This window comes from Scomber scombrus, chromosome 10 (genome assembly GCF_963691925.1).
Source record: "Scomber scombrus chromosome 10, fScoSco1.1, whole genome shotgun sequence".
Lineage (NCBI taxonomy): Eukaryota > Metazoa > Chordata > Actinopteri > Scombriformes > Scombridae > Scomber > Scomber scombrus.
In genome coordinates, this window is record NC_084979.1 from 21737423 (window position 1) to 21752343 (window position 14921).

The following is a 14921-nucleotide window of genomic DNA, read 5'->3' on the forward strand; positions in this document are numbered from 1 at the left end:
AGACGGTTGAGAAGAGCACCCAAAACTGACTCATGGCTCCGGTCCTCTGTGGTGGGTAATTTGATTGGTTGGTTGGTCAGTCAGTTGGTCAGTGTGAACATGTCATTGTTAACTTGTGTTCAGTAAGGGTGTAACAGCCCCACGTGTTATTAGGGACAGAGCATGGCAGGCCAGCTGACGGGACGAGGGTGTGTGTGTGTGCATGTGTGACTGGGTAGATTTAATCATCATCCCCTCCTCCGTACATGTCAGCCAGTTTCTTGAAGCGGGGGCCCCAGTCATTGAGGTAGTCATAGTCCTGGTCCCCCGTGCTGGAGGAGTTGAGGGAGCTGACAGAGCCGGCGGTAGAGCCGCTGCCCTCGTAGTCAAACACCAGCAGGGAGTCATACGGAGGGGCTGTGGGGTCGTTGTCTGCTGCTCGCAAACCCTGAACAGGAAGAAGAGGAGGAAAGGTAGAGGTCAGTGTTCACATGTCTATACAGTGTGATGGAAAAGCAACACATTGTTAGTAGTAAAACAACTACAAGAACAGCAGATTTTCTATAATGCATTAGACCCCCCTTTCTGGTAAATGTCTCTATCTTTCAAACTCCATGCCCCAAGTTTTTTCATGCAGGAGCAACAGAAGACACAACTGTGCATCAAAACCTTCTTTGTAACATGCCAATGATCACTGTGTCTGCGTAAATTAATTATCAAAATGCATAAATAAGGAGATTCCAGTTATTGTTTCTGATATTAATATTTATCAATGTGTGATCAAACCCTCATCATCAATATCTGTTAGTGTTTCATAAATTAGATGTGAAGAGGTCTGTATGTTTTTTCTGTCAGTGCTGAAACCCGCGCTTGTTTCTAAAAATGACAAATGCGGTCCATTAACCTGAGGGTTAGGCAGGTGAAGAGAATGGACTTCATCCACTTCACTGGAATACAGAGAGAGGCTACTGACAGAAACCTAAAAAGCCTCAACCCCCAGGAGTACAGTGAGTGGTAGGAACATCATGTGTTTGTTGTGCTTGTGTTTTACCAGACTGCTGGAGCGAGATCAGGTGAGTACATATGTGAGAGAGGGAGAGGCAGAGAGGGAGAGAGGGAGAGAGAGAGAGGGAGAGAGAGAGAGAGAGAGAGAGAGAGAGAGAGAGAGAGAGAGAGAGAGAGAGAGAGAGAGAGAGAGAGAGAGAGAGAGAGAGAGAGAGAGAGAGAGAGAGAGAGAGAGAGAGAGAGAGAGAGAGAGAGAGAGAGAGAGAGAGAGAGAGAGTCAAGGCTGGATGGATCAAAGCTGAACAGCTGCCAACACCTCTCGAGTGTGAACGTGTTGTTACGAGTCTGTCAATCAGCATTTTCTCGCATCACTGTGCCAGCGCTGGAGTTATGTGTGTGACAGTGTGTGTGTGTGTGTGTGTGTGTGTGTGTGTGTGTGTGTGTGTGTGTGTGTGTGTGTGTGTGTGTGTGAGAGAATAATCCTGGCACCGTGAGAGAAGCTGTAAAGTAAAACAAAACTCTATGTTGTTTCTATCACCATACTAGAGTTTACATATTGAACAGCATCCAGAACGAGTAATCACATTAAATGTCAGATCAATGGAAAGTGAAAGTGAGAGGCCAGGTCGCCGTGGGGGAAACAATCTAATGACTGTTGAGCTCTCATGCATGCGAGATGTGATGTGTGTACATCCACGGCCTTGTTAAATTCACCTCATGGATGAAGTCCCCAATGTCTCCAGGGTGGGGCACGACAGGTCTGATTGGATACTGGGACTCTGGGATGATGGGACGTTCATCCACCCTGCGGACACCAGGCGGCTTGCTGATGATGTGCTCCAAGGAGTCAGGCTGCTGCAGCTGGCTCAGGTCGTAGTCCTACACAGCCACAGGGGTATACAGATGTAAGCAGGGCACAGTTGGGTCAACTCAAAGTGTGTGCAATTGTGTGTATATGTGTGTCTCTCAGGATCTCACCTGGTCCTCCTCTCCTCCTCCCTCTTCATCGTATTTGAGTATGTTGTCTCTGACATCGTCTTCAGGGTCAATAAGCAGCTGCTTGGTCTGCCTCTCCTTCTCTCTGCGCTTGATCCACATCACAAACAACAGCACCATACCTGCAACAACACACATTTTTCAGCACTGTTTAATTAGGGGGTGATGTTGTACAGACACATTGAAAACACATTGTTGTGCTTTTGTTTTCAGTAAAACAGTTTTAGGGTTGTGTCTGAGGGAGAATGTTATGGTTGAAGCTGAAGTACTGTTATCGACACAAATCTGTCAGAAAACATGGCAATGTGAATATTCTGTCGTTTAGTTTGGAGTATTTGCTGCACTCTTCCTTTTGGTTCCCATCTGTCTTTCTTTTCTTTTTGAAATTTATTTGTATTATTTAACTTTATTCTTTGTAGCTTAATGTTTTGTGTGTAACTTCCATTTCTGTTAATAATAAGAACAACAATGATAATAAACTTGTAAAACTTGTAGTAGTATTAGACAGTTGTACTAGTAAAAGGATCATTCACATACAATATGACATTTTAAAATACTTCAGTTGGAGGTGAATTTGTCTATAAGACTTATCTGTGTGTATGAACAATGCAACCCACAGCAAGAAAGTGAGCCAGCAGCATAAATCACAGGCTTGATAGCACTACCAGGAAAAGAAAAGAAAAACCTCCCTGTCAAGAGATGCTCGAGAGGAATCCAGCAACCAAGGCATTCATCCATAATACAAACTATTGTTCGTGTTGTTGTATTACAGCCTGGTGAATGTTTAATGAGTGTGCCCTGAACTGCCCTTTTTTGTCAGAGAGGCATATCAAAGCCAATCACAAGCAGCTAAACCTCTTATGTTTTATATGTGAGCTGTATGTGTAATATACTATACATGTGCATTAGTGTGTCAGTGGATGGATGTGAAACGGCTGACACTTACTGAGCAGTATGATGATACAGATGAGGATGGAGATGATGGCTCCAGGTCCCAAACCAGCGGCTGCCACGGCCCCAACAGTGGTGCAGTCTCCATTGTGATCGCACGGACACACCTTCACTTTGATGACCGACCTGTTGGACAATGGAGGGTTCCCCGAGTCCGACACAATTACAGGTACCTCATACACCCCTGGCTCTAAATATACCTGGTACCGTAGACCCAGACGGCCGTAGTTGCCTGTGTAGAGTGAAGAGAAAAGTTACTACATGTTACTAATAACCTGGGAGCTGGCTGTTACTAGTCACAATTATTGACATCTGGAGCCTAAATTTGTTTATTCTGACCAAAACCTTAAAAATGGCTGGTAATAAAGGACTAGACTAGTGCTACACCTTTTGCTATACATTTATGCAGGAGTATGGTAAAACCTTTCATGGAATGATCATGAATTCATTTTTATCTATTCTGTGGTATTGCTGACACATCCTCACCACTGATCCTAGAGATCGTCCAGTTGCGTCGGATGCTGTTGGGAAAGTTGGGCAGCTCGAAGACAAAGGGCCCAGCATTGGGGTCTGTGTCGGCATCAGCGGCAGTGATGTTGACACCGTTGGCGTTCTTGTTCATCTGCTCACAGATCTGAGACTCCCTAGGTATGAGCACTGGGGGGTTGTCATTAATATCTATCAGATAGATCTGCAGCGTGCCTGTGCCGCTGGCTGCAGGAGATCCTGAGAACGGAAAGAAAGGAGAGAAATAGTATCATGACAGAAGGAAAAGACGACGAGAAGATGTGTGTAGCAAAAAGGAAGAGGGACAGGAATTGAAGGCTGACGGAAAAAGAGGCAAATAATGAAAGAGAATATAAAGACAGATTAAAAAAGGGATCTGAAGAGGTGAAAGGAAGACTGTTTATCTGCAATGGTGATGTTAGAGGTAGGGTGCTGGAGAATATCTGTCCTTGACTGAAATACTTTTGACAGTTGTGCTCTCCAGCTCTTCTTTTAGCCTTACAGCCAAATCAAACCCATCACAGTTGATTCAGATGCAGGCACAGCTCATCCAATTGCCTAAAGAAGGCTTAGGCACAATAATGATGACTGTAACACAATCAAACAAGTCCTTGTCTTTGTGTATTTACAGATATCTATGATTCTGTAGATAAAGACACTTCTCCCTGCAATATTAACTATGTATTTCTGAAAGCTGAACAGTGCATTTTGATTGTGGTGCACTCAGTCCTCCCTTCTTACATCAAACACACACACACACACACACACACACACACACACACACACACACACACTGGAAAATGCACATACTGCGGGCTTAATCATTAAGAGGATACCTATACCGCACATTCAAATACATAAATATAACTCACTCTTCCCAGATAATCAAGCACCCTTGAAAATAATGTGCGATGCTTTCCATGACCTTTAGAAAGATCTGCAAAATTATTTACATTGTTACCTGAGCAATTCAGAGCGATGTGAAAGCAACTGCTTTTTTCCCCACACTTAGAGGCTATAGAAAATACAGGCTATAGAAAACCATCTCATACTGTATCTACTTATTTGACAATCACTATTCTGTGATGGAAATGTGTCACAATGAGCATAATAGAACATTTTCGTCTGCTCTCCTTGGGTACAGTAAGTTGAAGTTAAAAGTAAGTGGATCCAAACTACACATCCTAACAAGTATAACAAGTATTTTTCTTTGCCAGTTCAAAAATAATAATTTGCAGATATGGAAAGATTTCTTGTTAGGCAGTTATTAAAGTGATAGTCTCTAAAAGGAAATCCTGAAACAGATGTTTCACCTGAGTCTATATTGTATGTCTACAGTATGGAAACTGTTATGGCGATTGGAGAAACTTGGTCTGATGTGATTTTAGGCAGATATTGCAGGTACTGGATCACTAGAATATTGTCAGCCCTGGACAGTAATAACATGCACTGGTGCACACAGACACACACACGCCTCATCTGCAGGAACAATCCTGAAGCCCTTTGCATTGATTGAACAGAGCAACAGACAATCTGCAACCGCATTTATAGAGAATTGGGAGTAAGGAACAGGCTTTAAACAATCAGAGACTGAGATTGCAGAGCCGAGAGAAGAATGCATGAATGTGTATGTGTGGTATGAATGTGGCAAAGACAAATCTCAGGAAAAAAAGAGTGCTTAGCAGTATAAAGCTCAGAGCTGTTTATTGAGTGTGTGTCAAGGGGTGACAACCCTTAGCTGCCTCCAATTACGAGTCATTTCCTCGCCATGCCCCACTGGCCGAGCCATTGGGTGGAATCAAGCAACCCCAGGGCCCATCTCTGGGATGCGATAAAGGCGATGTAATTTACAAAGATTTATGCAAAGCTGACAGATCTGCCAATTAAACATGGCAACAGAGCAAGACATTTGCCACAAGAAGAGTGAGACACAGTTAAAGACATGAGGGGCTGTAATGGAGTGTGTTGACAGTTTGAGCTCTATCCAACTGGTAATGCTACGATTAGTATTATAGATCACAAAATAAATTGCAGCTGATTGATGAAATCCCATCAAGTGATCACTCATGAATGTGTCACCAGAGTCTCATGGGATTTGAAAAATAAATTGCAAATTTTTAAAGTCTGGTCAGTGTTGGGACAAGAATAAGTTTAAATTTTCACAGTGAAGCAATAAATGAAATAGACAAGTGACATTTGTCATCTCCTTTAAAAGTCAAAACTGTACTATCCCTATCCACAATACTGTAATGTAAGCAAGAAAGTCTGTTAAACTGACTGGTTAGTTTATCAATTCACATTACATAAGGGGAAAACTGACAAAATAATAGACAAAAAATTAAAAAACTTACACATTCTTCTTATATAGTTACACAGTACATATTATCCAACAACACCTAATGGCACTAGTAACACATTATCCAACAGCTTTATCGTTAGTGGCTACTTGTTATGTTATACACGTACATACTTAATATACAGTGTTCAATGCAATAAAGACACGCACGCACGCGCGCACACACACACACACACACACACACACACACACACACACACACACACACACACACACACACACACACACACACACACACACACACACACACACACACAGTCTTTCTCATTCTGCTTGTTTGTTAATCCCAGCCATGTATGGGGGACATGTGGAAGTAGCTTGCTACAGCTGATAGGAGAATTATGGGGGTTTTAACCAGCTAAATAAATAATTATGTTTGTGTAAATTCCTCAAAAGGATTTGTATTAACTCCTTTTTTTGATGGTGGCTTAGAGATGTGAGGCATGGTGAAAAGACTTGTAGAAAGCCTACCATATGTTCTTTGATGAACACATAAGCACATAAACAAATGCATAGGTGTTTGAAAAGGAGTTAAAAACAGTGTGTCGGAAGGGTCTGAGGCAGTCAGATTGTGTCAGGGGTGAGACATAAAAATATGGTAGAAATACAAGTGTACTTCTCACCATGCTGTCACTGCCTCCTCATGTCCCATCCTACTATACTTACTGTCTCATAGTACTTCTTACCATAATCCCACTCACGTTATGATGGCTGACACTCCAGCACCACCCACACAGTTGGAATAAACCACAAACACAAACACACAAACACACAAACACACACACAACCAAACCTTGTAACATACCTGTCTAAACTGTGCTCTTTACAGAGGCCAGGGGAAGAAATCATAAAATATAATTATGACAATAAAATTTTACAACATCCACAATAACTGCACACCCTTATAGCTTTGACTGTATTCCGGGGAGCTGGCTGTTGCTTGACTGGCAGGTGTAAATGGAGGTTTATGGAATCATATATTTCTAAAGTGCCTATAGGTTCTTGTAGCAAATAGGTAATATATTGAAATGATAAAGGCCCGCAAATAACAAGGACAGAAAAAGAAGGAGGTAAATAAGATGTTTGTGAAGTCCAAACAACAGAAGTGTGTGAACCTCTAATCACTCTGCCTCCTCTTTCCTTCTAACCTCATAGCAGGTTGCACATCAGGGTGTCTGACATTGTCAATCATAGTAAAGAAATGTACAGAAATACACACGTGCTTACATAAATGTGTGACAAATGAGAACATTCACACATGCTCACACCTATAAATAAACTAATGCCTCAAAGCCAACTTAAGGTAAACACACCAGTGCACTGCACGTCACTGATAAGGCAATTTGGGAGGGGGAAAAAACATTTCCTTTTTACTTTACACTTCCACTGAAGGAAAAAGGGGAACTTATTTGTTTGCTGTGATTGAGTTTGTGCTTGGTTAAGCTTGAGTTTCAACTTTGAGGCAGAACAAATAATATATGCCACACGGATTGTGAAGGAAAGGAGAAGGCAGGCATGGACAGATGATAAGGAAGAGAGGAAAGAGGAGGAGAGGAGAGGATCAACAGTGTGACCAGCTGTGTGAATCCTAGATTTCCTCTAACTCTAACATAGCACATGAATGCTGCCGAACTTCTGTGTTCTTATATGCCTCAAAATCCACATTTTTATAATATATATTTAACTAGCTTAACTAAGATCAACTGAGATTTTGTTTTCAAAATAAACCACATACATTTTATATATTTTTTTTCATTCCAACCTGTATATTTTTTTTAATGATTAAGATTTACACCATTCCAAACATTCAATTGCAGCTCCACTGAAATAAAGAATAAAGTGCCACTTTGACTAATTATTGTTTGAGTGATTACTGGCACTATTTCACTATGAAAGAAAAAATGTGGTACAAATTAAATGTATTATTATTATTATTATTGTTATTATTGTTTAATTTTTCCTCCTTGTCACAAGTCATGAATATAATAAACATCCATGATGTTGCAGACAGTATGATATTACCTCAATTTTCTGTGTAGGTCTATACTGTAGTACCCAAACAGTCTAGAAAGGTCTGAAAAGTGAAGCCAATGCAGAAGTGCCTCATACCTGCATTCTCTCAAATGACCAGCAGGGGACTAATCCACTGACTCCAAAAAGAAGTCCAATTGTACAGAAGTGAGAACATGACCCTAAAATGACTACTTTTCATTTGATTTATTACCTCAGTTAACACTTTCCTAATGAGTTTTCTTCAGTACAGCATGATGTTCATTTAGTTAATTATGACACCTTTTAGAGTAAAATAGATGATTAAGCAGGATATGCTTTAGGGCAGTGGTCTCCAACCCTGCTCCTGGAGAGCTACTGCCCTGCATGTTTTAGGTATCTCCTCACTCTACCTCGTTATCAAGCAGCTGAGGCTCGTCAAAGGGCTTGATAACGAGTTGATTATTAGAATCAGGTGTGTTAGAGTGAGGAGATACCTAAAACATGCAGGGCAGTAGCTCTCCAGGAGCAGGGTTGGAGACCACTGCTTTAGGGTGTGTCTGCATTGTGATTCACAAGTCCCTACCATGGCAGTGCATGAGTTGCTTTAGTTGGACCCTGGGGAGCTCCTCCCCTGCTCCACACTCTTATCCAAATATGGTCACTTCTCATCACTTCTGGCTCCAAAAAAAAAAGATGGCGAGGGTCAAAATGCGAAACTCAAGCTTCAAAATGCGAGACCACAAACCCATGGATGACGTCACAGTGGCCACGTCCATTATTTTATACAGTCTATGGTAGTACTAGATAATTTTGTAACAATTCAGACTTCTTTCCTGTTCTGTTTCATATTGTATTTACTTTCTTCTTTTTGTTAAAATGATTTATTTTAGGGCTTTTTTGTCTTAATTTGACAAAGGGTAGCATAGCGGCAAACAGAAAACAGGGGGAATGACCTGCAGCAAAGGTCCCAAGCCATAATCAAACCAGGGATGCTGCCATTATATGGCATGCACCTTTACCACTTAGCTACCAAGGCGCTCTGTATTTACTTTCTTGAAGTTTAAGATCAGCCAACACTCTGATTTATGATATTGGTTTATAATGTATTCAGTAAGAAGGGCAACATTTTTGATCAAGAGGTCTTTATAATAAAGAGTAGATTGGACAATGTTTTTTTTTCACTTTTAGTAAATCTAAGATTTATATTAATAGTTTTATTTTAATTCCTAATACAATTTTAACTTATCTTATAGTATTAGCTGTTGGGGCTGTAAAATGAACCATGCAAGAATGCATGGATGAATGTGGGAATAAATAGAAAGGATAATGAAAACAATACATGAGACTGAAGCAACAACTTTGATCACTATGATTTTGAAGTATGTAAGTGATAAAATATGTGCATAAAAACAGGCTCTTACCATTGTCTGTTGCCAGGAATGTGGCTTCATACATGTTGTTTTTGACGTAGACAGACTCTCGGTCGAGCATTGCTGTGGTCACTATCTGACCATTGGTTCTGTTGATGGACAGCCAGTCCGCAGGGTCGTTAAGCTTTGAATACCTAAAGACACACAGGCACAGATCGATGGAGAGGTTAGCGCTACCGTTTCCATGTTTACAAGCAATTATAAATTTTCTCTTGCATCTGTGCATGCATAGATTGCCTACACTTACACACAGTCACAAAATCACAAAAGCCTGACCTTCACACAGTTTAATTCTTCATTGACTTCTCCTCTAGAGCCTGCAGCCTACAGTCAATTTCACCTCATTTTTCACTCCTGTGTATCAAGCATTGAAGTCAATTACCTCCCTTGTTAAGCACTGCTGCAACTGCTTGTATGTGTGTTGAATGCACATATTCTAGAAAGTGTTTGCTTATGTTAGAGAAGGTTAAACTGCCTGACAGTGTTATACAGTATGCATGTTTTAGTGCTTGTATGTTGGCAGTGGGGAAGCTGTGCATAGGGTGGAGACAAGATTCTGTCAGACAAGAAAGTGGATATGGTAGCAGGTGGTGACACTCCCTAGGGATAAAGAGCAGGGAAGGAACAGGGGATCATCTCCAGGATTGAATCCCAATCTCATTTTGATCTAACTGTTCTTGTTTCTCTGGATTTTGTCACTTTTGGCTCATTCCACACTTTCAATTCTATCTGATCTCTTTCAACCTGTGGTGTCTCGACCTCATCTTGCTGTGCTTTTGTATTCATACATTTTCTTATCCCTGTCTGTATCTTCTCATCCTTGTCTCATTCCCTCTGTGATACAGAGTTCATCAGCTGCCACCTTGCTTGGCTGCAATCTCACTTTCACATGTGCATCATCATCCGTTGACATATGACACTTTGGCCTTACACAACAAGCTTTTTACATCAATCCAATTTTTTCCCCCAATGAATGCCAGTTTGGGCAGTAAGGTCATGTTGCTATGTGACAAGCACTTCCAGCTTTTAAATCCATCTAAAATGAAAAGGATTTGACCTTAACGTTGCTTTTATATTCTTTGAATTCTAGTGTACTTAATGTCAGTATACAGCCCACTTGTTTATTTGAGTTCGATTAAATACTGCATGTGCATTTCTACTTACAGTACATGGAGGAGAATGAAAGCCTGGAGGGGTGGGTGGTGGTATGGAGGGGTATGGGGTGGACAGAGAGTATAATCTCTCTCCTGCAGTGAGGGCGGTGGGATTTTCCCAGCAGGCAGTGGGCATGATCCCAGGCGTAGCGCAGTGTGGGGAAGGGGATCACAGAGATGACATTCCCACACTCTAAACGGTTTCACACAGACTAGCCAAGCCCACAGCCACTAAGTGGTGGACTGTGAAATTACCACCAGGACTACAGTGAGTCCATCACAGTGGGAGGGTGGGATAAAAGGGTGAGGGAAATGATCAGGACTGGGTGGGAGTGGAGAGAGGGACAGGGAGAGGTGACATTCGGAAGTAGCAGCATGGCTGTATGATCTGGTTTTAATCGCCTCATTAAGACTAACTTGATACCTACTGCTATTGTGTGTCCAACTGTATCTCTCTAGGCTTTGCCATGCCAAAAGTGTTCAGAGTCCTCCCATTGAAGGCCAGACAAACCAGTTCTGTTTGCACTCAGCAGGTGGGAAAAAAAGTTATACTGATAAAGAATATATATATTTATATCCATATATAGTGTATGTTTAAATATATATTTAAAAAGATCACTTAGCCTCTCTGGTATCTAGCTCTGCAGATAATTGTTTTTTAGATATCCGTGTCTGATATTTCTGCCATACCTGCAATACAATGAGATGAATGGAATTGCTTTTGTTGTACTCAAAGCATTGAAAAACCTACATTTTAAATAATCCAACTTTTCCAGAAGCAGTGCGCCAGCCGACCTGTAATAATCCACATAACACACTGTTGTCAAAGGGGATATTTCTTCAGGTGTAAGTACTTCTAAACAACTGTCATGTCGGGTTGGGTGAATTATCCAGAGTAACAGGACATTGTCCCTGGAAAAAACAACGACAACAAAAACAATGTTGCTGTTAAAGTTATGAATATTTCAAAATTTTGAGAATTGCGTTTATTTGATGGCTTGTAAAGAGCAAGAGCAAAGAGATAATTTGGGCTTCTTCTTTAACTTTTGGCAAGAAAATGAATAAATGCATTTCCCAAATTGCGAAACTATCTATGACTAGACACCACTGAGTTAAGTGACAGCACTAAGTAAATGAGAAAATACTTTTTTTTTTTTGTTGGGTTAGCTGACCCTGAAAATTCAGGAACAGAGTATTTAAAAGACAGTGGAGAAATTAGATAGTTTTTTTCCTTCATAATGGGCTATAAAATACCACCAGAGTCTATTCTTTCCCAACCACACCGCATGATAACACAAGTTGCATGGCCTCCGATGATAAAAGATGTAACGCAAAGGTCTGCTCCCAAAGCAGAGGGCTCTGTCCACCACCCCATTTAATTAAGTCTCCTAAACACTCCTCACTGCAGATATATTAAACCTTATATAAGGCAAATTAAGTCTTAAATTAACAATCTTTGCAGCCAAGCTAATTTCCAACACAGTGAATTGTCCTCTGCATTATTAATCCTTTTCGTAAGGAAAACTCCAGATAAGTTGTGCTTCAAACAGCCCTTTTTGCTTACTTTTCCTGATGGTGCTCAGTAAACAATAAGGCTACTTTGGCCATTAGAATGATGCCTCTGAAAGCACCCACAGTGTTTTTGATTACAAGTCCCAACTGTCAACATTACTGTTGGCAATTGGCAAGACCTCATCACTAGCTTTTTAATGAAGTGCTGTGCCAATTTATTCTCTTGGTAAACAGTTCTTGTTTACTCTAGTGTTATTTTGAAATGATAAAAAAAAATGTTATACTCTGTGTGAAAGTTTTACTAGTCCTTATTTCCAATGCTTTTCCGAGCTCTCCTCTATCCAAAGGTTTCTCCCACTTGGGAGTAGGCTGGTGTGTGAGTGTAGCTGGATGTATGATTAGGCCTGGCAGGTTAGTGATCTTAGCAAGCAGCAGGGAGAGGTATGACATTTATTTTTCAAACCCCCGACCCTGAGGATGAAAAATGCATGTCTCAAGCTTAGCCAAGGCGGTTTGGGTAATCATTTATGCCAGTGTCTCCAGTCCTATGTCTCGACCTTCCTGGTCGGATATCTGACAGGTGATGCATGATGCCTCACTCCTCCCATCTCCCCCTCACCTTGCTCCTGTCCATGTTGCCTTCTTCCCATCCCCAACAGGACACTGTCAGTCTGTCCCTCCTTTGATAAGCACCTGTCAACTTCAAACCTTGACCTGGAGTCAGCTCACCATCCTCAGCCCCCACTCGTCCCCCTCCATGGTGCCTTCAGTCTTTTTTCAGCTTACTCTCTTTAACGTCTCCCTCTAAATCTTCTCCTCATCTCTCTTTGCTTTATGTATCCCCACCATCTATTTCTGAAGACATACAGCTCTTTGTCATATGCAAAGACGTACGCCATAAATTACATGTAACACAAAGTGCACTGTCACATTTAAATGTCTCTTCCAAACTCCCACACAAACAGTCGTGTCAGCTTACAACTTGATTGATGGGATTTGAAGGTATCTACACTGAGATCAAGTCCGTGTGATGAAAGTTTGATGGTGAAAGTTTTATAAGGTGATGCAAACATTTTTAGCTCATTGGAAAGAATGAGCCCACGAATGTTTCTTCATAATAATGAGGATTTAAGACACAGAGGGAGCAGCTGCGATCAGTGTCCTTGCAGTATCGCTATATTTTGCTGGTCCTTTGATTTTGTACTAATTTCCTGGAACGTTTCTGAGTTGTTTGCAGGTATTTTGTCTGACTGTTTAGGTTACAGAGAGGTTGGTGCATCTGGCACAAATTAAATGAAAAAACAGAGAAAGTGGTTGAGTTGGTAAGTACCCGCTGAGTTTTGTGTGTCAAACTCCATATTAGCATATTAGGTTGTTTCTTAAACAACCTAATATAAACAAAAAAATACAATCTCAATAATGAGCACATTTCCAGTATACTACCTAGTTAGATAACCCTTTCAAAGAAATGTGTAAAGATTTGACAGTCACACAGCACTTAAGAAAATATTGAAAAAAAATCCCGGAAATTACTAGAAAAGTGAAAGATCCGTAAAATAAAGTGTTACCGTGCACATTCAATCATTATACCAGTCTAATATGCCAACATATCATTTGACATACACAACTACACACTATTAAGTATTTTCTGTCTGTTAAAGAACTGTTACGAATCAAATTAATAAATGCAAATTAGCAACAGTATGAACTCAAATATAATGAGTGGGTATTTACCAACTTTGCGCTTTTTCCTTTTTTTTTCTTATTATCTTTGCCAAATTGCACCACCCTCTCTGTAGAATATCCTAAAAAAATAATTGTTAAATACCTGGAAATTACAACACATATTTTAAGGAGAATAGGTATAAAATTAAAGGATTTCTAAAATTAAGTATTGCTGTCCTTGCATTAGAATAGATACCTTTTATGAAACTGGTGTAAAGCAGGGGGATTGACAGTGATCCTATCCATATGGATGCAAATTAATGTTGTGGAGGATTTGCCATCTCTACAGCCCTGCTTCCTCACATGGTCATCGCAGAGGAAGGAGATTGTGCTTGTCTTAAGGAGATTGTAATAGACCACAGCATGCTTGTAAAAGGCTAACTTAATTCCAAGATATGCAGAGCTGCAGTCTTGCACTGGTCATGGAAAAGCAGAGAGGAGACCAACGAGGTCATAGTAAATTCAATGGGGATAGAGAGAGCAAAAGAGAGAGAGAGAGAAAGAGAGTGAGAGAGAGAGCCCAGCTGGGGACTTTGGCGTCTTCCTAAATTATAATGTACACCCAATTTACTCTCATTTGCTGTGAAATTAACTGGGAAATTTGTTTAGATCCTTTCCCCAGAGAAAATGGGAAAGGAAGGGGCTGGTGGAGTGTGAGGGTTGAAAGGAGGTGGCATTAATGTCACACCAAACAGCCGTGTTATCAACTCAATTGCTGTACTATACTGTGCCAGTTATAAATCACACCAATAAACTCACTATAATCTATATGGACACTCTGCACAAGAGCATGAGTGGAAACACATGTGATCCTGCAGTGTGTAATGGCCTCTCTTTGCAGCATCAATACTAAGCAAAGCGTACTTAATAGATTACCTCTAAGTTTGCCATAATGCAGTCACTGCTACTGTCAAATTGACAGCAGGACTGAGGAAAGGTCTGCTGGTCATTTAAGGTTGGTTTACATTTAAAACCCAGAGAGGCTTAGAGCAGAGAAAGAACACTGCAGGTGGGCATAATGCTGTGTCAGGCATTTGGGCTTGAGCCAGATGTTCTCTTTATTCTGCCCCCTCCCTCCATCTCTCCTGTTCTCTCTCTCTCTCTCTCTCTCTCTCTCTCTCTCTCTCTCTCTCTCTCTCTCTCTCTCTCTCTCTCTCTCTCTCTCTCTCTCTCTCTCTCACTGTATGTGTATGTGTGTGTGTATGTTTGTGTGTTCACCTGCATGTATGTGCTCATGCAATTTACAGAATGCACACACTTCTGATTACACCAGAGGCTATTACTCCCTATTAACCTTCTTATCCTCCTTACTCA

The 14921-nt window shown here is 40.9% G+C and overlaps 1 protein-coding gene across 1 annotated transcript in view; it reads right to left on the reverse strand.

Moving 5' to 3' along the window:
* Positions 1–220: 220 nt before the first annotated feature.
* LOC133987214 (cadherin-4-like) overlaps positions 221–14921 on the reverse strand; it is a 235213-nt gene continuing 220512 nt past the window's right edge. Inside the window, exons 12-17 of the mRNA XM_062426509.1 lie at positions 9208–9350; positions 3418–3657; positions 2927–3163; positions 1963–2102; positions 1699–1863; positions 221–427 (exon numbers count right to left, since the gene is read on the reverse strand). Coding sequence (XP_062282493.1) covers positions 221–427; positions 1699–1863; positions 1963–2102; positions 2927–3163; positions 3418–3657; positions 9208–9350 — 1132 coding nt within the window. The remainder of the gene's footprint in view (positions 428–1698; positions 1864–1962; positions 2103–2926; positions 3164–3417; positions 3658–9207; positions 9351–14921) is intronic.